The sequence below is a fragment of the Puntigrus tetrazona genome, chromosome 10 (assembly GCF_018831695.1).
Source record: "Puntigrus tetrazona isolate hp1 chromosome 10, ASM1883169v1, whole genome shotgun sequence".
Lineage (NCBI taxonomy): Eukaryota > Metazoa > Chordata > Actinopteri > Cypriniformes > Cyprinidae > Puntigrus > Puntigrus tetrazona.
In genome coordinates, this window is record NC_056708.1 from 12,900,241 (window position 1) to 12,926,409 (window position 26,169).

The window sequence follows — 26,169 nt, forward strand, 5'->3', positions numbered from 1 at the left end:
CTAAGATTCAGAATATTTTGTCAAGTTGACACAATGTGTTTCTTTTCTGGAATAACAGTAGTTCAGTTGAAGTAGTTTAAATTAGTAAAGGGTAGGTGATAAGCTATTAACGTTGCATTTTTTTCTCAAATGACACTAATTTAAAATTATATTACACAAGCTATATCAATGCAATGCAAATAAAAAAAACAAAATGTGTCATATTGACTGAGTAATGAATGCAAATATAGAGTACTTGCGTAGTAAATCAAGATCTCAGCATATAACTTATGGAGCATCTTCAGTCTCCGGAGAGACACTGACCTACATTCTATACTGAGATCCTCTGGAGGCCTGCAGGTACAGAGGAACCATCGTACGACACTCAGGTTTGGTGGGGCTGCAGATCTGTTATGGATCTGACGGCTCATTATATGAGCCATTTTCAAAGTCCCATATGAACATGTGCAAATTAATCAGTTACATTCAGGCTATACCCAATGAGACACAATTCAACTCATTTCAAGAGATGTTTGAGCTGGCAGACTGACGTCCGCAAACCATTTCCTCACCCATCATTCGTAAGTAAATAGCTAGGCTTTAAAAACAAGCACTGATGCAATACTGGACATGATACACATTTTATGCTGCAACCCCCCCTCCCAAAAAAATATACATAGTAAGCCATACTGTGTTACAATGTTGTGTGCCATTAGGTTTAAAACATGTTAAACAATTATTTAATTTCTTTGCTGGCCATCAGATGTCAGCATTGTGCTTTGCTGATTTATTTTGGTGCACCGGAAAGATAAATAATGATTCACACACAAAATAACACACCTCAAGTTATATTTACATCATAAATAAAGTAGTTCAGTTAAAATATTACGCACAGTCATAAATCAAAATCATTACTGTGAATGAAACCAATTATTTTCACATGAATATAGTGTTTTGCTATAAGTACCTTTTACAGTTACAGCTGGGGCAGTATTAAAATGTAAACTTGATCACATTTAAACTGGGTTTATGTAATGCTGACAATGTCAAATCTTAATCTTAATCTTAATATCAAGACATCTTAATATCATCCCCATCTTGGGAGGAGAACAGACTTCATGAGAGAATTGCATAAATTTAGGTGACCAAATTCACAGCTTTAAACATTAACTTTCATTTGTAAATACCCAAATTCCTATGTAAATAGTGTTTACTGCTGAATCATCTGCATGGGGTTCAACTTAAAACTTCCTAAATATACAGTATGAGCAACAAAACATTTTATACATCCATAAGATGACCTTCATCCAAGGAGAAATACACACTAAGGCAATAGGGTGAAACACCCTACAGTGAACATGACTTATCTACAGGAGAAACACTGATATGTGGTGTATGATCACATAAAAACTGCAATCACATTAAGAGGAAGTATTAGCAGCTATTTGATTCAGTAATTTAAAACGACTCGTAGTAAGGTAGATCAAACGGTTGACAGATCTTCTAAAGCCTGGTTAGAAAAGCTTATTTAGTCTCACAAGCTCTGCCTCAACCTTTATGAATCAGCTGCGCAAATGTAGTCAGACAATAATATGTTTGCTGAAAAGATATGAGAGGGACTGTGTAAGCGCATTTAAAAGACAAATGGAATGGTAACAGCCCAAATACAGGGAGAAAAGGAGTGGAGAACTTGGACAAGAGCAGCCACTGCATTTAAAAATGCTTTACCCGTCTTGGTACGACTATGTTGCTGGCTTATTCACTCCAGAAGACTTTACACTACGCTAACCTGCAAACACCTGTGGCTGAAGAGGAGGCGGCAGCCTGTCGTTCTCCACGTTCTCCGCATCAATCGCGGATGCTCGTGGTTTGATCTCCAGCGGGTATCGCTCCAGGATCTCCTGCACCTCTCGCGCCACGCTGTCCTGCCATTCTGCCAGTTCAGTCTGCAGGCTCTGCGCCCCCTCGATGACCTGCTGCTGTCTTTTCTCAAGGCTGGATAGGAGCTTGAGGTTTTGATGGATCTGGCTAAGTGCTGGGTTAACACGGGTACCGCTCTGGGGCCAGGCTGCGGGATCGTCTTGCTTTCGAGGGGAAGCCTGACCAGACATGTAACGCTCAAAGTCCTCGGGGCTGAGGTTCAACGACTGGGCGTCCAGCTTCTCTATGAAGGCAACGGCACAGCACTGAGGAGAACACGTGATGAAGATTAAGAAAATACAATGAAAAGGAACAAAATAAGGATAAATTATGACTGGGTGGATTATGTCTTTAAAAGTGTACTGATGTCATTGCATTAGATAACAAAATATTAAACCATCAATAACATTCATTTTAAATACCATTTACTTTGAACTAAAATACTCCACAAATTGTTTGATATTCTAAATTATTTTGAAATGTGTGGACCTACTAGGTTAGTGAAATAGTATCCATCCTCTCCAGTCATGAGTCTTGAAGGGTTGCAGAAACGTGTGATATACTGGATGTTGGACTGCAGCCGTGGTGGATTGGCCTTCAACACAATGTAGATGAGAGTGGGTAGAAAGTCATCTGCAGAAGCTGGTTCGTTCTTGGTGACTCTGATGGCATTGAAGATATGCTTGCTGCAACTGGTAATGCAGGCCAATTTATCCCTGGGTACACGCTTAGAATCCATCTCAATGATATCTGAGGTGGACAGATTAAGTATAAAAAAAAATCTTGTATCATAATGGAAAGGAAAAGAAAAAGTACTATCTTTGTAAATAGTACTATCCTAGCAAACTCACCTGTGATGGCTTTGACTACACTATCAGAGACCTCAGGGATCTCCTCGTCCACAGGAACACACAACATCTGAATGGTGACCCAGTGTAACGCCCTGGAAAATCATTGATTAAAGAAAAAAAACAAGAATGCAGATTTTAAAAGTGAATGGTAAAAATGAATAATACCTATTTGAGGTAAAATACTAAAAAACACTATAATAGCATTTAAACGATGCTAAACACTGGCTAACCGAATCCTGTGCTGGGTGGCCAGGTCTTTTTTCTCATCATCGGAGGTCTCTGGACAGAAGACGCTCTTGTAAAGTCGAGTCATGATGTATTTTTCCACTTGGTCCATTATTCTGTCCACTTTCTCAGAGGAGCCTGAGGAAAGAAGAGGTTTATATTTGCAAGTAAAGAATTAATTTGTCTTCTGGCCAAAAGTTGCAAAGCATAAAAAATGCAAAAATGTAAATAATCTTTATGGCCCAATCACAGCTGCTTCTACTTCTATACAACAACAAAAAATAACTCGCATACTTTTGCCTCACAAACAAACATGAAATCAGTTTGTTACATAACTTCACTCCCACATCACCATGCTGAGACAACAATGAAGTTTCTTAGGCGCTTAGCAGACATGGTGGCTGATTGTACTGGATTTGCCTCAGTGTTGTTATCGTTACCTAAAACTGTTAGATATTATTTTTGGTAACTGATATAAAGCTTAAATAAAGTAATATAAATATTAGATTTAAAAAAAAAAATCTTTACAAATATTTAAAAACAACAACAACAACAAAAAAAAAAAAAAAAAAAAAAAAAACTGTTTTAAAACATTAAACTGAATTAAAAAAATTAAACAGAAATTGAAAAATTACTAAAACTGATTTAAAAAAAACATAAAATTAAAACTAATATTAAACCAAAAAAACATAAAATTACTAACATTTTTAATTTTTGGGTTAGGTCAAACACTTTTCAAAATAAAATTCAAAATCAAAAAATGTTTTCATTTTGTAGATACCCTTGTTTCAAAAACAATTCACTCTCCCTTAACACTTGATTCCAACTACATACAAAACACAAACATTTTTGGTCATCTTAAGAAAAAAAATAATAATAATTTACACATTACACAAAAGAACCAGTCAGCAGTTGAATCGCATTTAGGTTTCAGATTTAGTAATGGAATCAGTGAGTAATTAATTTAAATGATTTTTGACCAATTTAGTGTAGCCAAGTTTCTCCGAAGCTTAAATTCTACCTTTAAAATGATTCAAGAGTCGGTCAGACATGCCCTGATAGAAGTCCTGCACACACTCAGACAGTTCTTCAGCACTGAGATCCTTCAAATAAGAAGAAATACAAAATAATATGTTTACTTAAATGATTAAAATCCAAAGTGCCTATAGGCAGGTGACTCTGGTTCTCACCTTTTTATTTCCCATGCTCTCAATGAAACCACGGCTCTGCTTGTGGATCTCTCTGCCGGGCTTCTGTAAGGTCTTGAGAAACTCCACAAAGTCTCGTGACACGCGATCAGTCTCGATGCTGGACTGGCGGGTAATGGAAGGACTGGGTGTTTTTCCCTCATGGCTTTCTGCGGAAGACAAATTAGCGCACAAAATGTTTACAAACAGGCTGTATGAACATACCGTAAAGACGATACTAAAATGGATCGATTGAAAATGGAAGTTCAGAAGTTTGTTTCAATCACAGAATATCATGTGAAATTGAGTAATAATTTCCCATCATTCTTACAACAACGGAAGCTGCCAATCATCTTCAAGAAATATTTTTTTAAGGCTGAATTACACATGACATTCTGCACAGAATAATAAAAAAAACACTAAATAAATAACACAAAAATGTTAAATATTGTAGTTGACTTGCACCCCATGAAGAGACAGAACAACCTTCTCAAATGTAGGCCATTCCACTGAAATATTGATCTGTTACCATGCCAACACCTTTGACATCAGATCAGAGACAGACAGTAATAGAGTAGCTGAATTTAATTAAAAGAGAATTCTGGTACCAGCATGCTTTGGCTAAACTCTACACAAACAGACATTCTAAACCACTGGTCTCAAACACAATTCCTGGAGGGCCACAGCTCTCCACAGTTTTGCTCTGAGTCTAATCAAACACACCTGATCCAGCTGATCAAGGTCTTTAGGATCACTAGAAACGTTTAAGCTAGTTGAAAATAAACTATGGCCCTCGGGAATTGAGTTTGAGACCGATGTTCTAAACGCTGTTGTACCAGTCTTTCTAAACGCCCCATTGACAGTAATAGAGCGTTAGAAGGGTTTCAGCCTGAATGCATGCAGCTCATATACAACACTGATGCATTGGTTTGTTTTCTGTGATTTATGCTGGAGGGCTACAGTGATGTGGCACTAATACCCACCTCTCAGCCTCGATACCAGAGCTGCCACCAGATTGACAAGAAAAAAAGAGGACGACGCATGTGACAATGAGACAGTGAACATGAAAAAAATGGTAGGGTGAATTCAATCATGTCTTTTGACGCACACACAACAAATACACACTACGCCATGGAACGAATCAGGGCAGTATGTCACAAAGAACAGCTAAAGGGGAACATAAAATAATTGCTGTGCTTTGCGAAATACTTTAAGTCAAGACAGTATTAGACAGTTACCTCTTCAACACAGAACATCAAATGAGACAAAAAAACAGTGGTCCACCTCAGAGAAGATAAACACTGCAATCTCCACCCACTTTCCTTCTCATAACCCCAGATTTTCCTTCAGGCTCTGTCTGTTACCTTCAGTGGGAGAGGCCATCTCCCAGGGTTGGGTAAAAATGCCCTTCAGATCCCTCAGGAGGTTTTCTCCATGGCTCTCCCTCCTGCCCTGCAACTTCTCCTCTTTCTCTTTCTCTCGTTTCTCGCTTTCTTTCTCATTGGGGACTAAAACACCCAGGGTAGGTAATGGAAATGGGTGAAAGGGGGTGAAATGGATGAAAAACGTGGCAACAGATGAGTTCATAGAAGAATATAAAATGAAAAAGAGAGAATTGAGGGAGAGGTGGGGCGGAGATCAGACAGAACAGCAACGAGATGAAGGAAACAAACTGAGAGATGGAGGGTGGATCACTTGTTCAAATAAAATCATCTCATAAGAACATGGTAGACAAATGATAAAATCATACAACAGCAAATGAAAATGTAACTATCAACTCAAGCAAGGATGACTTATGCTACCATTTAAATGTTTGGGGTCAGTAAAAAAAAAAAAGAAAGCAAGCAAGAATGCATTGAAATGATAAAAGGTGACAGTAAAGTCATGTTAAAAATAATTTCTATTTCAAATAAATGTTGTTTATTTTAAATTTATATTCAGAAATAGAATGCTACAAAATATAAGAAAAGTGTCTTTAACATTGATAATACTAAAAATGTTTCTTGAGCACTAATTTAGCAGATTACAGTGATTTCTGAAGACACTGAAAGCTGCTGAAAATTCTAATTTGTCATAATAGTAATAAATTATATTAAAGAATACATTTCAGAAAAAAACTTTTCATAAAAATACGTTTTTACTTCATCTTTGATCAAATAAATGCAACAAAATTTCTTTTAAAACAAAATTATACTGATCCCACTGAACTTTTGAATGGTCTACGTTTCAATGACAAAGCCTTTTAATTACCGACATTCAGGTCTTTTAAAGTAACATTAAACTAGCATTTATTTACAAATAGCTGTTTGGATGTTGCATGCAAACAGTTTGAGGCTTTATCAGAGAGATGCCAACTAATGGTAAAATCAAACTGGGACTATATATGATTATGAGGGCAGACATTTGCATATGAAATAAGCATGATTTTCAAAAGAAATCTAGAAGCAAAGGGTATGTGTGATTTTCTATTTTGGGATGTGAGGGAAAAGTGGCAATGCAGGGAAAATCTACAGCCCTGACTCATGTCTGTGAAGCTCTATTCTATTTTAAATCAGTTTTCACTTGTCCAACTAAATATAAATATTCATAAAGCATATCTGACAAGGCCAAACAATAATCTTGTCCATCCAGTCCAGGACTTCAGCCGCCGATTCCTACTGCAAAACGACACGAATCACAATCATACTGCTCCAATCCCACCCTCCTTATACCTTTTTTAGGGGCCGTGCGAGACGATGGGCTGAAGAACTTCTTTACGGTGGTGACCTTACGGGTCTTCTCATTGGTTTTCTTCTCCTCAAATTTGGAGAAGGTGGCGAGAGAGTGTTGAGAGTGGGACTGGGGAGGCTGGGTCTGAGAGGAACTGTGACTGCTGACATAAGCCGCCTCCTCTTCTCGCTGCAGCCTGCAACAGGAAACACATTATTACAGCAGTCCGTCTGAACATCATTTCTGCTTTATGAATGTCTTGATGATGCTGAATGTTTCTTTTACTAAATGCGTGATCTAACTGCCGTTTAAGACTCACTTCTCAGCCAGAGCCCAGTCCTCCTGGATCTGTCTCTGCCGAGCTCTCTGGTACTCCTCCCTCCAGCACTTGGAGCATAGGCCCTGCCATGCAGCATTACCATAGTAACCGCAGCCTTTCTTACACAGCAGTTCTGATTGGTCCACGTGGATCCCCCGTCGCTCTGAGCGCTGACTCATAGTGTCCCTTTTATCTAGGTAAAGAAACATGTTTGACATTGTGATCTGAATTTGCATATCCGCTCTGCAAATCACTCAGCAAGACAACAGGAGTCAGGTTCCATAATGTAAAGACACAACTTTTACAGAACACACCAGAGATGCCAACACTGAGGACTCATTTGGGCAGAACTGAAAATGAAACTCTGTGAATATCAGATATTCATACTTAGATTTATAAAGAGCTGAAGGTCGAAATGCATAGTCTAAATCAATCTAAATTCAACTAACATTAAATTACTGATGTGTAAATTACACTGAGAACGAACAACCAATGATAAATTAAATCTCAATCGAAAAAAAACTTAGCAGTTCAAACGTGTTTGGTCTTGAGTCTTTATAGCTTAATTTAACACTGCCGTGACATTGAAATCCGAGCATTACACATACTGACTTCGTTCAACCGTTCAGTGTCGTAATGTTGTAGCTTAAACGTTCATTAATTGTCTGATAGAGGGTTTAGAAGTAAAATAGAAAATACACTATCGACTGAAAATAGCACAGTGTCATTCAATCCGCCTTAGGCAGACACGTCAAGCTAGCAAAACAGCTACGTGGCTAAAAACAAACGCAACAGCTCATTGTCAGCGAGACATACGATACATATACATTGCTAGTCTAAAAGATCTAAAAGTTTATAAACAAAACGTTTAAAACAGCGGCAAGTATTTTAGATTTAATGTTAAACTACCGGACAGCGACAGGTACCTCGTCAGCGGTCTCTTCTGCAGGGTCACAATTGCATCATATCCTCGCGACTGGTGTCTGGGTTGTGTGGGCGGGGCTAAAGGTGGACCGAGCTCGGAATGTAAACAGTCCCTATGACGGATACATCGCTTTCATCATGTTCTGTAATTTTGTAAACTGCTATGTGTCGCATTATTGCGAACGTTTAAATGTGACAAAAAGAATCAGCTTTTAATAAATTGCAAAATATATATGGTTTATTATCAGCACGGTAAGAGCAATAATGCAATACAAACAATAGTATTCACCAAATGTACAACAGAGAACAAATATGCATCGGTTTAGACTTGAGCAACTTAAAGTAAACTGGGCAAGACTGAAAACAAATCCCAGTTAGGATTATCAAAAGCATTGTAACTGGTTTAGATATTCTGCTGCCAAAACAAAGAGAGCTCATGCAACTTTGTGTGGCTTTCACAGCTCTCAACAATGAGAGACAAAGGTTTCAGATGACTAAAACAACAAATAATGCTAAATCATATGCTATTGTTGAAGAACATGGCAAATAAAAGTATGGGCAAATGCTTTTGGCAGCAGAAAATAACTTCATAAAGTGTCAAAGTAGCAAAATAGGCAATCTAACCTGCAATAAAGTGGCTAACAGTCTTTTAATATTTTAAATATACTCATTTTATATTCATATTCAGGACATATTTAATCTAGCTCATAAATCTTTCTAAAAAAAATCTAAACTCCTTTGAGAACAATTTATTTTTTGACATAAATGAAAACCTTTATGCTCGCCTAGTGATGTTTGGTTATTTTAGAAGGCTTTATGTGAAGCTTTGAGTGGCTGTAAAAACCAGAAAGACCTTTGTATTCATGTTAAAGTGAGTATCTTCTGAGATTGCATGATCTGAAGTGTTCATTATTGGCAACATGACACAGATCAGGTCCTGCATATATAACTCATGTGAAACAAATTGGTCAAATAATTTTAAAATACTGTAGGGAAAAAAAAAGGTTTCCTTCTCAAGAAATACATCAAACAATTTCCAAATATGGCTCCAGTTGACAGATTTTTCGATCAAACTGTTAATACATTCAATACATCTAACACAGACACATACTTAAGAGATGTCATATTTAGAACAGAAAACACTGTTTCACAAAAGTTCACTTCCTCTGAGGATGGATCCAGAAAATCCCATAAGAACTACAACTGGACAAAACGATTCCGGGTTTTTTCTAAACAAACTTAAACATTAAGTTAAACAATTACTTACAAAAACTAAAGGAATCAATAGAGCTGCCCATAAAAGAAATTTGGGGTTGCAAACCGCAGTTTGAAACAAAAGAGCAAATGCCACAATAACAGCCATCTTATTCAAAAGCTTTTCATTATTTCCGCTCATTTCAAGTAGAACTCTATGGTCCTGCTGGTTTCATGTAACTGTAGACAGCAGCAAACATCATTTGCTCAGATTTGCGCGTATTAGTTCTTGGCAAACGAAACACCAGCTAAAACACCACACCTTCACCACCAGGTGATTTTAAACTCGTAGATTGGCCTTTTGCAGTAGTAGTGGTTGATGAGGTGTTTGTCGCACACGCCGATACATTGCTGGTCAGCAGAGATGCCGCGCTCTGCCAGGTCGCTTACTATGCAGTGAAGAAGGTCATAGACATCCGCCACTGCCTCCCAGGGCCCGAAGGACACGTCAACCTCACAATGGTGCTCAAACAGCTTGGCCTCGCTCTCTGAGCGCTCAAATCGCAGCGAATTGAACAGCGGTCTTTCATAAGGGGTGATGGGCATCTCCTCCTTGTACACGCAGATCTTCAGCTTTGCAAAACGGGCCTTCCGCTGCATGGCACGAAGTTTTGCAATTTCCACAATGCGCTCAAGATTTTCTGGAAGAAAAGGGGACAACCGTTTAATCAGCTAAGAAGCCCAGCCCTTTTTATTATTTTTATTTATAATTTTATAATACCTTTATAATAGGGCAAAAGATCTAGAAAAGCCTGTCGCACTTTCTCTCCAGTAAGCGGCTGCGTGTCTTCCAGGCTTTCCAAAAGAGGCCCAATAGCATAATACTGAGCTTCTCTGTGCACTGCACGAACACGGTCCCTCTGAGGAAGCTCTCCTTCTCGCAAGAAATTCAGAATGTCCCTAATGCCAGACAAGTGTGTAGAAGTGTCTCTAATAAGCATCATATCAAGCAGTTACTTTAGCAATCCACTAATGAAATAATAAAGCAAATGCTCAATTCAGATCATCAAAATGTTTGCTTTGTACTAGGCACCAACCATTATCAGATATAATATAAACACTTACCCAAAATACGCTCCGTCTCGGTCGATGAAATATCGTCCCTCTGCATCCCTGGGAATGTGGTGGCGCCCACTAAACATGGCGGCCAGCATTGTGTCCTCATAACGTCGCAGAGTGGACAGCCGAGTGGTGAAATATGTACCTCCTACATTTAGGGGGATGACCTCTGGGAACTATAGAGAGAGAGGAGTCAGAGAAATAGCTTTTTACATTTGTCTGAATGTACACTAACGCTCAAATATTTGGGGATCAAGGGGGATGAATTTTTCATTTTTTAAGTCTCTTATGCTCACCTAGAGTGCATTTATTTGGTTTAAAATGCTAAAATACATTAAAATATTTTTTTTATTGTAAATAACTGTTGTCTATTGCACACATTTCACACACATACCATTGTGAATGTGCATTAAATGCTGACATGGAAAACAAGAAACTGTATGTTATGTTTTGTTTTGTTTTCTTGCACAAACAGCATTCTCAAAGCTTTATAAAAATATAGCTGAACCACTGATGACACATTAACTGTTTTAACAACGTTCTTCTGGGTAGCATGAATGTGGAAGCTTTACTGCTGTAAAAGTCAAAGGGCAGGGCAAGTAATTGATGACGGAATTTTCATTTTTATGTGAACTATCCCTTTAAAAGGTCACATGATCCTTCATAAATTATTCTAATGCTAATTTGGTGTACAAGCAACATGGATGGATTTTTAGGATTCTTTGATGGATATAAAGTTCAAGGGAGAAAATACTACTAATAATACTAATAAAGAGAACAAAAAAAAAACTGCGCAAAACTTTAAAGGGTAGTCTATATAAACACATCACTGTACTAAAAGTAGCCTGCTATCTACTAGCAATGTAGGATCAGACCCCTCCCATGTTCAGTTCAATGCTGTTACATTTTGCTGTTACATGTTTACATTTTCTTAAACCCCATTGGCAATGATAAACACGTGTTAGACTAATTATATTACACATCTTGACAGGTCACGCTGGGTTTATCAGCAGAAGTCTAAAAGCTTTAACACAGACCTTGCAAAACACGATTAGTTTAATCCAGTGAATATGATTTGATAGACGGGTGATGCGAACCAATCAGAAACGACGTAAACCCGCCCCTTTGGGATAAAGCGCCAATCCGCTTGCAGCAATCGGGAAGCGAACACGCTCAGTACATCTGTTGCCTATGGAAACGGTTATGATTAAGCATGAGAAACTGGGAAACTTTGACATGGCTCTCCAGACGATCCTCTGGAAAAACATAACATTAAGGGGGCGAAACACAGTTGACCGTGGACGTTGCATTTAACTAACATGCAGCACACTACAACTACTCCGTTGTAAAAATAGCACATCCCCTCTAAACCTTGGGGACTTACCTCCTCAGGTGCGTCTAAGGTGCGAAGGGACTTCCCTAGATTAAGGTTAGGGACATGTATGGCTGGTTTGCGATACTCCTCTTCCCCGGTGTCCGCGCCCGACATCGCATCTCCCTTTTTCTCACTGTCACTCGCAGCCGAAAACACCACCATCACTCTCGGCTGAGGAGGGACCGTCCGCCCCTCCTGCGCGAACCTCCTCACCCGTGATGTTGCCATTTGGAGCGGAGCTGCTGCGCTAAAGGAAAGCGGAGGCGGCTCTCCGTTCGGGGTTTCGCCTGCTCCATTATGCTGCATGCACACACCCACAGCAGGTCTGACACGAGCGTCGATCGAGGCCCGCACGCAGACTGTCAGCGACCAGGAGGACGGCCGAGAGAGAGAGAGGTGTGGTCTGTGGGCTGGTCAGGTGGACGTGAGGCTCTTAGAGGCTGCTCGTGTGCGCTGGAAATCACGTACGCAAAATACGTACGTGACAGCGTGCTGCTGGAACGTTTTCTGCTTGCGCTCCGCTACAGAGATTTACAAACGTGCGTAACTTGTGTACACGCGCGCAGTTTACCAGGCGTCTCTTTCATGTAGGGCAGAGTTGAGATTAGTTACATATTTATAATACATATATAACTGCCTATTTGTCACTCTGGACCACAGAGACAATCATAAGTTGTTGTTTTTTATTATTAAGATTTATACATCATCTGACAGCGGAATTGGCTTCATTCATTCATTTTAAAAATATCGATTTAGATAAATAAATAAATAGGTTTCGTTTTTGAAACTTTTTAAACTACAGAAGGGACTTTTGTTTTTAGGAATGACCCTAATACCAGAGTATCTGCACAGTTTATTATGTAATCATTAATGTACCAACAACCTTTACGCCCTACCAATCTCTTTTCTGGAAATATTGTTCTCGCACGGCATTGGCCATATTTCACGTGACCGGCAAAGAAGCTCAGTTCTGATTGGTCAGTTTGCCGAGAGCGGAAACAGCAGATGCTTTCTTCAGTCAAACTCTACGCAATGGCGGAGGTCATGAGACGGTTCGGGAGAGGGGCTTACAAGCTTTTAAAACCGAGAAAACCTCCACTTTTGGATAAGAACGGTAAACCGGTTACGACTGAAGCTTATGTTGCAGCTTTAATAAACTCTCCACAGCTCTGTGAGATTCGAAATGACCGTGTCGAAGCAGCTAAAAGACCGGCAGATCTGGAGACTCCAGAAGGGACTGTAAACACACTCTTCACCTGCGCTTGCGGCGATGTAGACAGCGTTAAAGTGCCGCCGGATCTCCATTTTGGAAGTGTTAGTAACGTTCCTTGGACTGACCTCCATGGATCGAAATCTAAGGAATGTCCAGTTCACGTGTCCTCCTGGAGGAGCTCGTGTTTGGGAACTCTCGGAAACCTCCCTCTCTTGTCTAGCCAGTTAAGGAAGTCCATCTATAAAAAGACTCTTCGTGGATTTCCAAATGATTATTTATGGCAGTTTGTGTGTTTAACCAGAGCTTATAGTGGCACACAGGATAAAGGCAGCCCATTATACAAATCAAAGTCTGCTTATTATGATATTTTGGATGTTTCTCCATCCGCCACTTACACGCAAATCAAGACTGCCTACTATAAACAGTCCTTCATATTTCACCCAGACAAGAACGCAGGGAGCGAGGAGGCCGTGTTCAGGTTTTCTCAGATCAGCGAGGCGTACAGCGTCCTGGGTAATAAGGCTCTGAGGAGGAAATATGACCGTGGGATCCTGAGTCAAGCTGACCTGCAGGGAACCAGCAAAGAGGGTCCAGCATCGGGGCAGCAAAGCAGAACCCGACACGTTCCGTCTGTTGGAGAAGCCCAGCAGAAAATCTACAATTTTGATGCCTTCATCAAATCACACTACAGAGAACAACTCAAGAGAGAGCAGGAGAGCCGGGAACACAGAAAAGACTTCATCAGGAAGGAAAAGGAGCTTCCCGAGAGCAGGATGAAGGAGTTTGCTATAGGGTTGATGATGGTTTTGTCAATTTTGATCTTCTTAAATATCTAGAAAGTTTAACTAAATTACATAAGGGGTGTGCTGAAATTAAGGAATAAATTTAGCTAAAGTAGGGTTTGTTATAATCATCCCCCTGAAAACTGCTAAAAACATATGAAATTATACAGGATTTTATTAAAATAGTCTAGTTCAGACGTAATTTCATATGTACACAATTTTAGAAAATTGAATAAAACATATTACCCACATGCCCAGTAGTTTTTTATGTTATTAACATACTTAATTTTAGAAAATAAAACAGGACTCTGCTATTTAAATAAGATCCCTTTATATATTTGATTGTGTGCATTTGTAAAAGAAGACAGTGTAAAACAAGATTCAGAAACGCTTTTAATTTCTAAGGTATTATGACGTATGAAAATGGTTAATCATAACGGATGCCATTGCAGCTATATAATCTACTCCGTCTGTTAAACTGTATTCAAAGTAATATGATTTGTGTAAGTATGAAGCATAAGCATTTAAACTACTAGTAAACACGGATGGCATTATTTTGCACAAAGGACCTTGGTAAAAACCAGCCCTGGTTTGTTATTAGTTTGGCTTTATTTCACCTTAGCCCCCAATTTATGTTTTAGAAAAAAATGACAAGTATTGTGTACAAAACAAATGTCTGTCACTTTGCAAGTAAATCAGTGTAATTTAGTCACTTGGAAGAAAGGTTGTGAACTCTGAAGGATGTATGTTGTTAACACAAGCTGTGGGTTCAGTCTGAAACTGGAATGGTTATGGATACTTAAATTACAGTAATTCAATTTAAATGTGCAATCCTGTTATTTAAACACATGGATGAATGTGAATACTGTGCAAAGAAAATAAATCGAAATATTTCAGCGAGTGTCTATTGTTTGCGTGGACGTGTGGTATTTTTAGCAGTACGTTTATTTTTGAAAACCTTGTATGTTGTGGTTTCATTCGGCCCTTTAAAATGTCCCGATAAAGTATACGCATGTATATATAGCTGGTGCGGTCATTTACATATCATACAAATTATGTAGTGTGCACATGCTTTGTGCTGCTTGAACATGGCTTCAAATTCCTGACATCAGAAATACTCAAATAAATGCAGAGTACAGTGGTAATGTGTTTGTACAAAAGATATTTACTTCAGTTAATACACCTATGGTGGCAATGAGGAATAATAATAATAATTATAATAATAATAATAATAATAATAATGAATTTCAAACAGTGATATTGCTTTTTTTTCATTTTGGATTAGAACTGTAACAGCGCTGGGAACAGAATACAAGACTACATGATGATACACAAAGGAAAAACCAACCAAACTAAATACATATCAAGAGAACAAAGTGGAAGAGTCTTTATTCAGGTAAAATGGAGGATTCAGCTCCATCTTGTGGTTCAAAACCATGACACATAGAAAAATAAACCATACAACTGTCGTTAGCAGGTGTAAGAGGGAAAGTGTCACCAACAAACTAATGGACAAAAGGACTGTGCTAAACCGAGGTTCTACCTGAGCTTTGAGAGACCTAAGGAGAATCTATAGGATACCAGCTTGTGTTGGGAGCTGCCTGTCATATTTCATTACAAGGCTTCATATTACCCATATTACAGCATACAGAGCAACAACAGAGAGAGATAGAGATCCGAACGTCATGATCAAGACATCCCATTTCCATAGGTTGTTGGTCGAAATGAATCGTGATAACTTGGTTAAAGTGTTGCTCTCGCTGAGACAGATGTATAATCGTCGTGCTCGCCTCACATGTAACACAATTACACAACTTTCAAAACAAAACGAAACGAAACGAAAGAGAGAGAAAATCTCCATCTGGGATACAATGAAACAAACTGTGGCTGTTCAGAACATACTGTCTCAGGTGAAGAAAGAACATACTGTCTCAGGAAGTGACGTAAGTGTGAGGGAATAAACGAGGTAACAATTATGACATCACTAGCGAACTAAGCTACGGACGAATATCTACATTAATGCTACTCGTGACTACCAATGTAATATCAATAATGATGATCTTTTTTTTTTTTGTTGCTTTGTTTTTCTTTTTTTCTTTTTTTGTCTTTTTCTTAAGAAATCATATAAACGTGCTGTCTGTGCAGTCGTATGTTGATGTGTTATTTAGTCATCTGCAATACTTTCCATAGAAAAATATTTGCAAAAAGCAGAGAAAAAGTGCTGGACATCTGCATTGAGAATCGTGTTCTTCTAAGTGTTTCATGCCATGGTATCAACAGTACGGTTACGGTTTCAGTCAGTGAGAACGTGACAGACATAAAAAAGCGTCCTTAATATAGACCAGATTTCAATGTGCTCCTAGACGTGAGTTTTTCTTCGTCTGCGTTCAATTGAAAAATCACATGTTCATGATCAGAAAAGAGTCTTTAAAAGTTGATTTGTCGGTTCTGACAATTTGGTCCACACTACAGTATAGTCTACAAATCATTTTCGAGAGTTTCCACATGCCAAATCCATCTATGAACTTCCTCCAGCATGGGGGGGATCCTACTGTTACAATAACACAATAACATGATCAAAACATATAATGGATGCCTAAGAAATGACTAAAACGACATTTGGGACAAAGAAATGTGAAGTTAACCGATCGAAATTGCCATTGTAAAAACTTTGGTTTTTTTTAATAACCAAGCCTGAATCCTGGGACAGCTGTTTTTCTCTCAGATAAAACAATACAGACACCCTAAAAGTACAGAATATTATGACCTGAGACTAGATGAGACCTTATTTATTAAACTTGCTGGCGAAAATTGCTAAAACGTGGTGTGATCTGACACGATATACTTCCAATCACTTATTTGGAATGAAGACGACGCGATTATAGTAGCGAAGAGTTTTCAGTGAAGGCACTCCAATGTTAGACGTGGAGAGAAAGTTCGAGAAACAGTCACGGGCTTTCGACGTATTATTCGCATATTCCGATAAAAACATTGGTTCATGAAGTATCTCTCTGTGCTTTCGTTAGGTCTTAAAGAGACAAATTTGATTTGAATCATTCATTGGCACACATAAAAAAGGCCAAAGGTAGTTTTAAGCCGACGTTGTTCTTCAAGATTCGCCGGCGTAAGTTTTAACGCAACCGAACGACATCAAGTGAATTTCATTCCCACTAAAAACGAAACAAAAAACAGAACAAAACCAAAAAGAGTCCAATTCCTCAAGGTGCAGCTCAAAGCGACAGCTAATTTCAGTGACGTTCACTACCAGTTGTTCACTGGCTCATTATAGCAACTAAGCTTGATTGCGATTTATAAACGTACGTAATCTCAGAACGGTTCGCAGGTTAATTCATTACCTAAAACCCAATTCAAGAGCATCAATCGGTCTGCCTTTGTAGAGTGAATACAGCCAAACTCCAATTCATCTTGAATTGTCATCTTTAAAATTGTTAAAACATCTAAAATGCGTGCTAATTAAAATCATTAATGCAATACATAGAATTCTGCTTCCTTTGTCAATGTAGTAACTGTTCATCCAGCTCACTAACAGAGTAAAATATATGGAAAAAAAAAAAAAAAAAAAAAAAAGATAATCTTCAGAATTAATCAATAGACATGTATCAAAAGTACATCATTTAAATGTAATCCAATACTGCCGGCAGTCTATTAGTCTAAAAATATGTAACCTGACCTTTTATAGTCCCTTCCATTACAAAAAAAAGAACACGTATAACAATATAAGACATCAATATGTAAAAGACAGCATCTATAAATAAGCAAACCACACCAACAAACAAAAAAAAAAAAATATCTACCATTAGTTTATGCGTGTAAATAAAAAGAACTTAAATGTACTATGTGATATGCTGCAGGACTGCTAAATAGCTTAGGGACGTGAGGAGGTGTTTGCTTCCACTGCCTGTGGCGAGTAGTAGTAGTAATATACAAATATAAATCGCTCTTGTCAACAATCATACACACACACACACACACACACACACACGCACAAACACCCTCACACTCAAGGTTCGCACGCAGACGAGCGCGTGGCACCACCGATCTGCGCTTTCGTTCACAAAATCAACTGCATACAACGACACAAGGGCCGGAGGTGAAAGGTGAGCAGGTTTCGAAAGGTGTTTCAGGAGAGAAAGAACGTTTCTACAGAGGTGCCGAGTCCGTGCCGCGTCCTCTGACGCGCGAGTGTAGAGATTCACCTCAGGTTGCTAACGTTAAAAGAGCTTTTCATTCACAATCTACATATTTTCCTCTTTTTTTTTTTTTTTTTACGTGTCAAACAAGAAATGTAGATGAAAATGCGTCCGAGTCCTCCGTCAATATACAGTATGAAGAAAAAACAAAACAAGTCCGTTTCGTAAGGAGTTTTTCCAGTCGTCTCGGAGGACAGATGCGTGCCGTGAACATGTTGCGGACGCCACGAAAAGCTCGTACACGGTTGGGTGAACAGTGAATGGAGAAGCTGGTGAAAAACCTGAAGTTTCGAGTTTGCACGAGAGCGAGCGGTTAGGTGGGTTTCCCCTCGCACTCAGCGTCCGGTACCCTGGTGCTGAGGACCAGCCCATACAGTGCAGTGGCCCACGGCCACACCATAGAATTAGAATTTATAACACCATAGATATTGGATTAGAATTGTAATTCTATGGGCCCAAACCGCCCAACTTGGTTAGAGGTCTCTGATGTATGGTTCTATTATAAGAGGATAAAAATCAGGCTTGTTCATTCTCTTTAAAAAATATCTTGTCAGGAATATTTACTCAAAGTACTGTACAAATCCTTTTTTTTTTCTTCACTATCTGTCTTTGTTTTGGCCTAAAATGACGTTTATTATTAAACAAGACCTCCGCGGGCTTCAAAACGCAAGTCGCGGAGGCGATTAAAGCTATGGAAAAAAAACGAGAGCTACCCTTACAAGAGACCTAAATAACGATAAAAATTGACACTTAGCTATCGAGTTACGAAATTACTCCCGTCTCCCCTTCGCGTCGACCTTACAACAACAGTATGAATTTTTGCGTGATCGTGGATACTTATTTACGATGATAATTTTTCGTTCGCATGATTTTTTTCTCTTTTTAGGCCGTTGGCGTGTAAAATCAAAAGGAGTGCTGTTTAGAGTCAACTGACTGTGCAATCTCTCGGTGGCAACTTAATTGCTATAAAAAGGATTTTCTTCTCGCATCGGAGAAGCTTCCGAACTGTGAAAATAATGCGGGTTCCATTACGCTGGAATCCATTGCGTACTAGAGTTGCATAGCCATTGGATGGCCTCCTCTGGGGTAGGGAGGGAGAGGCAGGTGGGACGGTGCACCCGTGTTCCTTCAGCCAACACTTGCTTTTAAATGCTTGACTTTTGGTTTGAAACCGGTTCGAACTAGTCTCTGCTTGCGGCCGAAGCGTACGTGATACAAAAGAGGAAACTCCCAAGACTCTTGAGAACTGATAAATTATTGTAACAGTTATTCAGCTTGTTGGTGAGAACGTCCCTATTAGAAATAGAGACACTGTGATATCATAGTGTGTGTTTTTTTTTTTTTTTTTTTTTTTGCAACTGTCGCCAGTCTTGAGAAGATTTCGTGGGAACGCTCCCTCTCCTGTGCTTTTCAGTTTTGTGTCTTCACCATTAGCCAATGGTGTCACGGTCCTGTGGCCAGCAGGGCCGTTAAGTGCTTCACAAAATAAACAGACTAAAACTTGTTTCCTTTTCTTGTTCTTGTCTCTGATAACCCACTTCTAAACAGCGAATCGAAAACCCTTGGGTTAACCGGTGTTGTGTGTGCACCAGGCTTGGCCGGGTTAGCTCAGTGAGGGACAAAGTGAGAATAAAACGACAACAACATGGCGGCGCCTCAGAACTCCCATTCGTGAGGCTCGTCGCGGTTCGCCGCTTTCTCCAGCCTGTGGATGATGTTGTTGAGGTTGGCTGCTTTCTTCTTGCGCAGGCTGCTGTCCTTTGGGTTTCGGCAGGGGGGCGCTGCGGCAGTGGCGGCGGATACGGACTCGGGGATGCCGAATAGGCTGTCTATGATGCCTCCTCGTGGCCTGCTGGAGCCCGAGGCGCTGGGGAACTCGGCCTCGCCCTCTTCGTCTCTGTGGCTGAGGCTGGGGCTCTCCAGGAGGCACTTGCGCTCCTCAGAGCCGCTCGGTCGGCCCTCCGCGGTACTGTCAGATTCGGTGCCGTCGCAGCTGTTGTCTCCCTCGCCCCCAGACTTCCCGGGCCGCGCTGAGGGGGACCCACCTTCGCCGGCTGCAGCCTGGATCTCCTCGATAAAGAGCTCTCGCCGGATACGGGATCTGTGGGAACAAAGAACAAGGCTTGTGAGAAAAGGAACAAAGGGAGCTGGACGATTAAAGAGATGAAAATTCTGTCATTAATTACATAACACTCTGAATTTACATTTTTAGGTAAACTATCACTTAAGCTAAAGCCCAAAGTGTACTTGGGTTTTACGCCTATATTAGGGTATGTACAGCGCCAGAGCCTACTTTCATCATCAGCACAGTATGTGTGTACTGTAAGCATGTAACCCAATATTTCTAAAGCCAAAGAGGCCAAGCGGTGGGTGAGTGTGATTTCATCAAGTACAAGATGTTCCTGGAACAACATTCCAATCGGCCAATCAGATGTGAGGGATAATTTTTCAAGAAATCTCTGTTTTAGGCTTGATCAGGGTTAGGTGCTCCAACACCCTTGTTAATCAGCTATCATTTCACACTGATTTTAGGAATACATTTTGGGTAGAGTTAGGTTTAGGGGTAGGGATTAGGATAGGTCTGTATTCTTGGACAGTAATGTTGATGCAGGTTTGGCGAAAAAATGTTGATCATGTGCTATTTGGAAAAATCACGCGACTGGTGAGGGTGAGTTCATCAGCACCTTATACTGTGGCTTTTGGATAAGTTTGTCCACAAGGTGGCAAGACTGGACCAACTCATTGTTTTACAGTCAGAAAAGAAATGGAGACGACAGAACAAGAATAAAAAACTACTGAAGAAGAATAAACAATACAAAATGGTTTTATTGCAACCAAGTTGCCCAAACGATTAATTTCGTATTTCGTCTCAGTTTGATGTCATAGTGCGACAAAACAGAAGATCAACACCTGCTTCTACATCACTGCCTCTTTAGCTCCGCCCACCTATTTGCGCAAATCGTTTCAGTAAGTAAACTGTTTGCTTGTTTGCTTCATCACAGTCACAAGTCAACAACAGTTTAAAGCAGGCTTTTCAGAGACTTAAAGGTGCTGTATGTAAGTTGTTGACTCTACTAAAGCATAAAAATATCGTGAAGTGTTTGCAGATATTTAAGAAACATGCTAAGTTAACATACTTGTTTATCTGCAAATCAATGCAACAGTCAGTTATTCTCCTTTGAAAATGTGCGTTCCAGGCCAGAATGTCGGTCTCTGTTTTGGTTTATGAAACCCGCCCACTGCCGTTGGCGTGTGCGTCAAGTCTGAGGAGGAGGGGCCGGTTGAAAAAAAACCCTCTCCAGTATTCTGAATGGTCAATCCTACATACATCACCTTTAAAACTCAAGACGATACAGTTCTGACTATACTAAAGTCACAACAGACCAACTTTCAGGGTGCCTCAGTACCTGTAGTTGTGGAACCAGTTGATGACCGTGCTGGTTTTGAGATTGAGCTGGCTCGCTAACTCCTCAATGGTTTTAGGGGAAGGGTAAGGTTTCTGCTGGTAGGCTCTCTTCAGAGCTTCCTTCTCTTCTGGAGCCAGCACCACACGGGGTTTCTTCAGCTGGGGCTGCTGCTGCTGCTGTTGCTGCTGCTGGGACAGGTTTTGGGGGCTGGAGCTCTGAGTGAGGTCACTTCCTGACAGACCAGTCTCCAGTGAATGACTCTCACCGATGGAGCTGTGGCGCCTCTTCATGTAGGCTGGAAAACACATATGGACAACAGCTGTAAATACAACCAGAGAACGTACAAATAGGCAAATGCGTTCTGGAAAATATGCTGCGCGTGATTTACTAAACATTGGCTCATGTTGACTGAACTAAATACTGGGGACAGTGTGAACCCATCAGTGTCTATGTTGGTTTCTGTCCTACTGAACAGCATGTTATATGCTGTAGATTAAACAGTTAATAAAATGAATGATTGCTGTATTTCTCACTAGTCAGTAGGGGGCAGTCTTTGATTACAAATATTATTATTGCATCCGGAGGTCTTTGTAAGTTTGACTCACACATCACCACTACAAAAGCAGCAATAAAAAGGCAAAAAAACAAATCATTAAACACAAGGGAGATTGAGCAGGGCTAAAATATAAAATCACCTCATTATTTGAGCATTGTCAAGGTTTCTGTATTTGTTGTAAATTTGTTAATCATCCTGTTTCTGTTTCAAGCATTGCTGTTAAGTAAACTATGATCATTTAAATAAGACAATGAATCTTTATAACATGGGATGACATTTTTTAGTAATGAGTGTCAGTGAAAATGGTGACACAGAAAGCAGTAAGGTTTTGCATCATCTCACTATTTTCTTATAAACAATTTAAAAGCAAATGGCTACCTAAAAGTAATACTGTAAAAAATCCAGATATTGTCCTATTATGAATTACTTTACAGTTTTTTTGGTTTATCAAGGGCAAAAAAATGTGATCAAAAGTGACGGTAAAGACATTTATAACATAATAAACAACAGTTCAAATAAATGCTGTTCTTTTTAACTTTGCATTCATCAAAATACCCTTTGAAAATGTGCTGTTCCACAAAAATAAGCTGCATTCAGCATTTATTATAATAATAAAAACAACAACGTTACATGTTCCTTGAGCATCAAATCGGCATATTATAATAATTTCTCAAGGATCATGTGACACTCAAGACAGTAATGGCAGCAGAACATTCAACTTTGCATCACAGGATTAAATTTCATTTTAATATACGTTAATATAGAAAAGAGTTCTTTTAAATTGGAATTGTATTTCATGATATTACAAATTAAAATGTATTAAAAAATGATAAGTGCAAATCCAAATTCCTGGCCCAGCTAGGCCCAAATATTCTCCAAACGCCAGGAATTCCTTCTCCTACGAACAATTTACAGTTTAATGAAAACAAATTCCAGTAACAATAACACTGAGTTATCAGTATAACTATATTTCTATTTTTTCTTACATGAACACAAACAGAGTTAGCCCATTAATACCCTTACACTGATTAAAAAAAAGCTCAGTACAGCTAACTACACAGCTTCGTGTGAAATTTGTCATTTCCGCTGCGTTTCAGTGTCTGCTGAAGAGGAGCCTTTGGCAACAGCAATGGTAAAAGATTCCGCTGGTGGCCAAAACTCTCAGAACAAGGGCCAAGCAAGGCTAATTTGCTTTGTGCCTCTAGCCAGCGTCGAGGTCAAATTCATACTCTTTTCTGAAAAGCTCCAGTAAAAGACAGCGAGATGGAGAGAGACGAAAACAGAGAGAGAGAGAGAGAGAGAGAGAACACGACAGCAAAGCTGTTGCTTTCCGTCCCTGGCAAGCGCACAGTGAGCTTTAGGGGTAAACGGTGGAGCCAGTTTCACTCTAATGAGGAGGTCCCCCCGAGTTTCGCCCTGCTCCGCGCGCGCACGAACCGCAAACCCTGACTCACAACAAAACCATCATCGTCATCGTCACCCAGGGAGCACCAGTAATGTCACTTTTAGCCCGAGAGGAGTGTTAAACAGGCCTAATGACTCCAGGAATGTTCACTTGGCCTGCTGCAAGCTCGCAGGCGTACAGGCCCGGCGCTGGGTGCAGTGGACTTTAAGTAAGCCAGCCCCACAGAGCCGTCAGCCTGTCACAGCCGATCACAGAAATGACATCTCCCACCCTCATCAATCCAGACAGCGGAGCGACGAGCGGCCTCACAGAGCATGTGCGGCCTATTCGGCAGCCAGAGGACACATCTGGGCTATTAAAGATGGAAAAAAAGAGCAATCAAACAGCCCATCAGGCCTCCCTCCGCCTGACCGCCTCGTCTCCGGCATCTCTTCACATTAAAGAGAGGCATGCTGACGAGAGGCAGCTTAAAGATTGTTTTGTGCAACTCCTGCGCCGGCTGGAATCAATACTGAATAAACACAATCGCACAGTTGGCGATAATTAGCAGGTGCTGCATGTAAATATGGACACATGACCAAGGTATTGACGATTTGATGAAAATACTAAATTGTTGGCCAATTTTTCTCTGTTACTGGAAAAAAAGGAATACTACATCTTCACTTACTTGTAGCTTTGATATTCAAATCATTACTTTTATATTCAGTAATATTATGCATATTCACTGATCTAACGTGACAGTAAAGATTTTATAATGTTTATAATGAATGCTTTACTTAAAAGTATTCGTTCGTTAAGATTTATATTTTATTAAAAATCGTATTGTATCTCAAATTTTACGTAATGACCTTTTAATTGCCAAAAAGTCACCAAAAAATACAAATAAAGTAGTTGTTTTTTTCCATTGCTAATAATAAGATAATAATGTTTCTTGATCGCAAAATCACAATAGCATAATGATTTCTGAAGGATCATTTGACACTGAAGACTAAAGCAAAGATGCTGAAAACAGGATTAAATTACATTAAAAAAAAACTATTAAAATACAAAACAGTTATAAAATATTTCTCAATATTACTATACCTTTCTTTATTTCTGAGGAAATAAATGCAGCTTTGGTGAACAATGGATTTCTTTCAAAAACATTAATAAATCTTACCAACCTCAAACTTTTGAAGTGTAATTCAGTGTCTTTATGACACAAAATCTGATGTAACTGCCAGAAGCTGATTGTACTGATAATACATATATCATTTTACAAAAAACATTTGGGAAAAAAAAAAAATTAAAAAACTGTAGCTGAAATAGTTTTGCAGAACGACAGAAATAGTCAAAAAAGCACCATCTAGTTTTGTGTGAATGAGGCTGGATTGAGGTTTTGAAAACAAATTGTGGCGAGGACATTATCCTACACCCTGAATACTTGCGTTAGCAGTTCCTGGTTTGAAACTAGCAGCTTTAAAAAGTGGCTAAAACCAATAAATCTCTCCACAAGTCACTACCACAGAATCAACATCAGCATTTTGTTACCGAAAAAAAAAAAAAAAAAACAGTCGAAAGCTGGAAACGCAAACCAAATTAGCACTACAGTTCAGGCAAACTGCTACAACACCGCTTCATCGGCAAGTGAAAAAAAAACCAAAACCAAAAACAAATAAAATTCCACACAGACAGACGTCTTTTAAACGTCCTGAAAAGAACTGCCAACTAAGCCGACGCTGAACAAACTGTGAAGCACTTTAATAAACACTGAAATAAAAACATTCTGAAACAACACAGACAATTGCAAACAGGTGTTTGTTGGGAGTGTGGCCAGACAGATGCCTTTAAAGAAGGGAGATTACCTTTCTTTTCCATCCGTTTCATGTCCATGAGCTTTTCCACGTTCCGCGGGTCGCTCAGCCACAACTGCATGCGTACGAATGGCTCTCGACCTTTCAGGCTGAGCTTGTGCCAGGGCTTGGGTCGAGCCAGCAGATCAGACACGGAGCCCTGCGTCAAACCCAGGATGCTCTCGCCAAACAGACGCTGACCTGTAGAGCGGACAAAACCGTCGCACGTGTCAAGGAAACTTCATTTGAACCGCTTGTTAGCAATATTTGATCCTGTACTACAAAACCAATCATCGTAAGTGTCAGTTTTTCGAAATTGAGATTTATACATCATCTGAAAGCTGAAAAAATGAAGGGTTGTGCAGCAGGGGCAGGGGCTTGCAAGCTGGGGACTACTTTCCACAGGCACTGCGTCAAATCATTGCGCCTTTTTCAAGCTTTCGGTCTAATCAGATTCAATGATCTATGCTAAGCTATGCTAAAAGTGCTAAACTTTTTGAGAACAGGCTTTTTTTTTATAGTGGAGTGTTCCTTTAATATACTAATGATTTTTTGGATAAAAAAAATATATCATTTTGACCCATATAGTATATTTTTGGCTATTGCGATACCCCATCGACTTAAGGCTGGCTTTGTGTTCCAGGTTCACATACATCATTTTATTATTAACAACAGTATTTTTGTGAAATGTTTTACTTTTGAGTATTTTGTGCAAATTTTATTATACAACGCAGGACATTTAAGTCATTTTGAGACCACTCAAATAGATTTTATTTATGTGAGGCAATATTATTATATACAGTATGTATAAAAAAACATTTAGGAACATGCTTTTATTGTATTGTGGCATCAAGTTCAGTCAAAGAAACTTCAAGAAAGGGTGCTTTCAAACTGCTTTCATGGTTTGAAAAGCAAACACAAATAATCATATTCCTTAAGAAACCTTCACACGAGAATGTTG

The 26,169-nt window shown here is 39.4% G+C and overlaps 4 protein-coding genes across 10 annotated transcripts in view; 1 reads left to right on the forward strand and 3 right to left on the reverse strand.

Annotated features, from left to right (window-relative positions):
• Nucleotides 1-811: 811 nt before the first annotated feature.
• On the reverse strand, nucleotides 812-8,199 carry rabgef1 (RAB guanine nucleotide exchange factor (GEF) 1). Of its 4 annotated transcripts, none has more exons than XM_043250453.1 (10): nucleotides 8,117-8,199; nucleotides 7,191-7,383; nucleotides 6,874-7,067; nucleotides 5,527-5,670; nucleotides 4,166-4,332; nucleotides 3,997-4,078; nucleotides 2,981-3,113; nucleotides 2,751-2,842; nucleotides 2,393-2,649; nucleotides 812-2,165 (listed from the first exon to the last, which is right to left on the reverse strand). In XM_043250453.1, the coding sequence occupies exons 2-10, from the start codon at nucleotides 7,367-7,369 to the stop codon at nucleotides 1,764-1,766; spliced, it is 1,650 nt and encodes a 549-aa protein (XP_043106388.1). In that variant the 5' UTR covers nucleotides 7,370-7,383; nucleotides 8,117-8,199; the 3' UTR covers nucleotides 812-1,763. The 4 variants fall into 4 exon arrangements, with proteins under 4 accessions (XP_043106388.1, XP_043106387.1, XP_043106389.1 ...); XM_043250452.1 differs by having other exon boundaries at nucleotides 8,100-8,153; XM_043250454.1 differs by lacking the exon at nucleotides 5,527-5,670 and adding an exon at nucleotides 5,146-5,166 and having other exon boundaries at nucleotides 8,100-8,152.
• A 131-nt stretch (nucleotides 8,200-8,330) lies between these two features.
• On the reverse strand, nucleotides 8,331-12,292 carry kctd7 (potassium channel tetramerization domain containing 7). The gene is made up of 4 exons (XM_043250457.1): nucleotides 11,812-12,292; nucleotides 10,434-10,603; nucleotides 10,090-10,268; nucleotides 8,331-10,009 (listed from the first exon to the last, which is right to left on the reverse strand). Exons 1-4 carry the CDS (start codon nucleotides 12,106-12,108, stop codon nucleotides 9,633-9,635), a joined length of 1,023 nt encoding a protein of 340 aa, XP_043106392.1. The 5' UTR covers nucleotides 12,109-12,292; the 3' UTR covers nucleotides 8,331-9,632.
• A 482-nt stretch (nucleotides 12,293-12,774) lies between these two features.
• LOC122352797 lies at nucleotides 12,775-14,702 on the forward strand. Its single transcript, XM_043250456.1, has one exon. The coding sequence runs from the start codon at nucleotides 12,808-12,810 to the stop codon at nucleotides 13,849-13,851; it is 1,044 nt and encodes a 347-aa protein (XP_043106391.1). The 5' UTR covers nucleotides 12,775-12,807; the 3' UTR covers nucleotides 13,852-14,702.
• Nucleotides 14,703-14,942: 240 nt separating this feature from the next.
• Nucleotides 14,943-26,169, reverse strand: part of cux1a (cut-like homeobox 1a) — a 113,628-nt gene continuing 102,401 nt past the window's right edge. For all 4 annotated transcript variants that reach the window (XM_043250449.1, XM_043250447.1, XM_043250451.1 and 1 more), the window contains 3 exons: nucleotides 25,221-25,409; nucleotides 21,416-21,710; nucleotides 14,943-20,109 (listed from right to left, as the gene is read on the reverse strand). In XM_043250449.1, coding sequence (XP_043106384.1) covers nucleotides 19,665-20,109; nucleotides 21,416-21,710; nucleotides 25,221-25,409 — 929 coding nt within the window. In that variant the 3' untranslated portion in view covers nucleotides 14,943-19,664. The remainder of the gene's footprint in view (nucleotides 20,110-21,415; nucleotides 21,711-25,220; nucleotides 25,410-26,169) is intronic.

Excerpts from the sequence above, each read along its gene's own strand:
- rabgef1 (XM_043250453.1), bottom strand. The coding sequence starts at position 7,369 with ATGAGTCAGCGCTCAGAGCGACGGGGGATCCACGTGGACCAATCAGAA. Across the intron at positions 5,671-6,873 it reads TCGCACGGCCCCTAAAAAAG|TCCCCAATGAGAAAGAAAGC; the intron begins GTATAAGGAGGG and ends TGGGTGTTTTAG. Across the intron at positions 4,079-4,165 it reads AGAGCATGGGAAATAAAAAG|GATCTCAGTGCTGAAGAACT; the intron begins GTGAGAACCAGA and ends TCTTATTTGAAG.
- kctd7 (XM_043250457.1), bottom strand. The coding sequence starts at position 12,108 with ATGCAGCATAATGGAGCAGGCGAAACCCCGAACGGAGAGCCGCCTCCG. Across the intron at positions 10,604-11,811 it reads CCTTAGACGCACCTGAGGAG|TTCCCAGAGGTCATCCCCCT; the intron begins GTAAGTCCCCAA and ends CTCTCTCTATAG. Across the intron at positions 10,010-10,089 it reads TCTTTTGCCCTATTATAAAG|AAAATCTTGAGCGCATTGTG; the intron begins GTATTATAAAAT and ends CTTTTCTTCCAG.
- LOC122352797 (XM_043250456.1), top strand. The coding sequence starts at position 12,808 with ATGCTTTCTTCAGTCAAACTCTACGCAATGGCGGAGGTCATGAGACGG.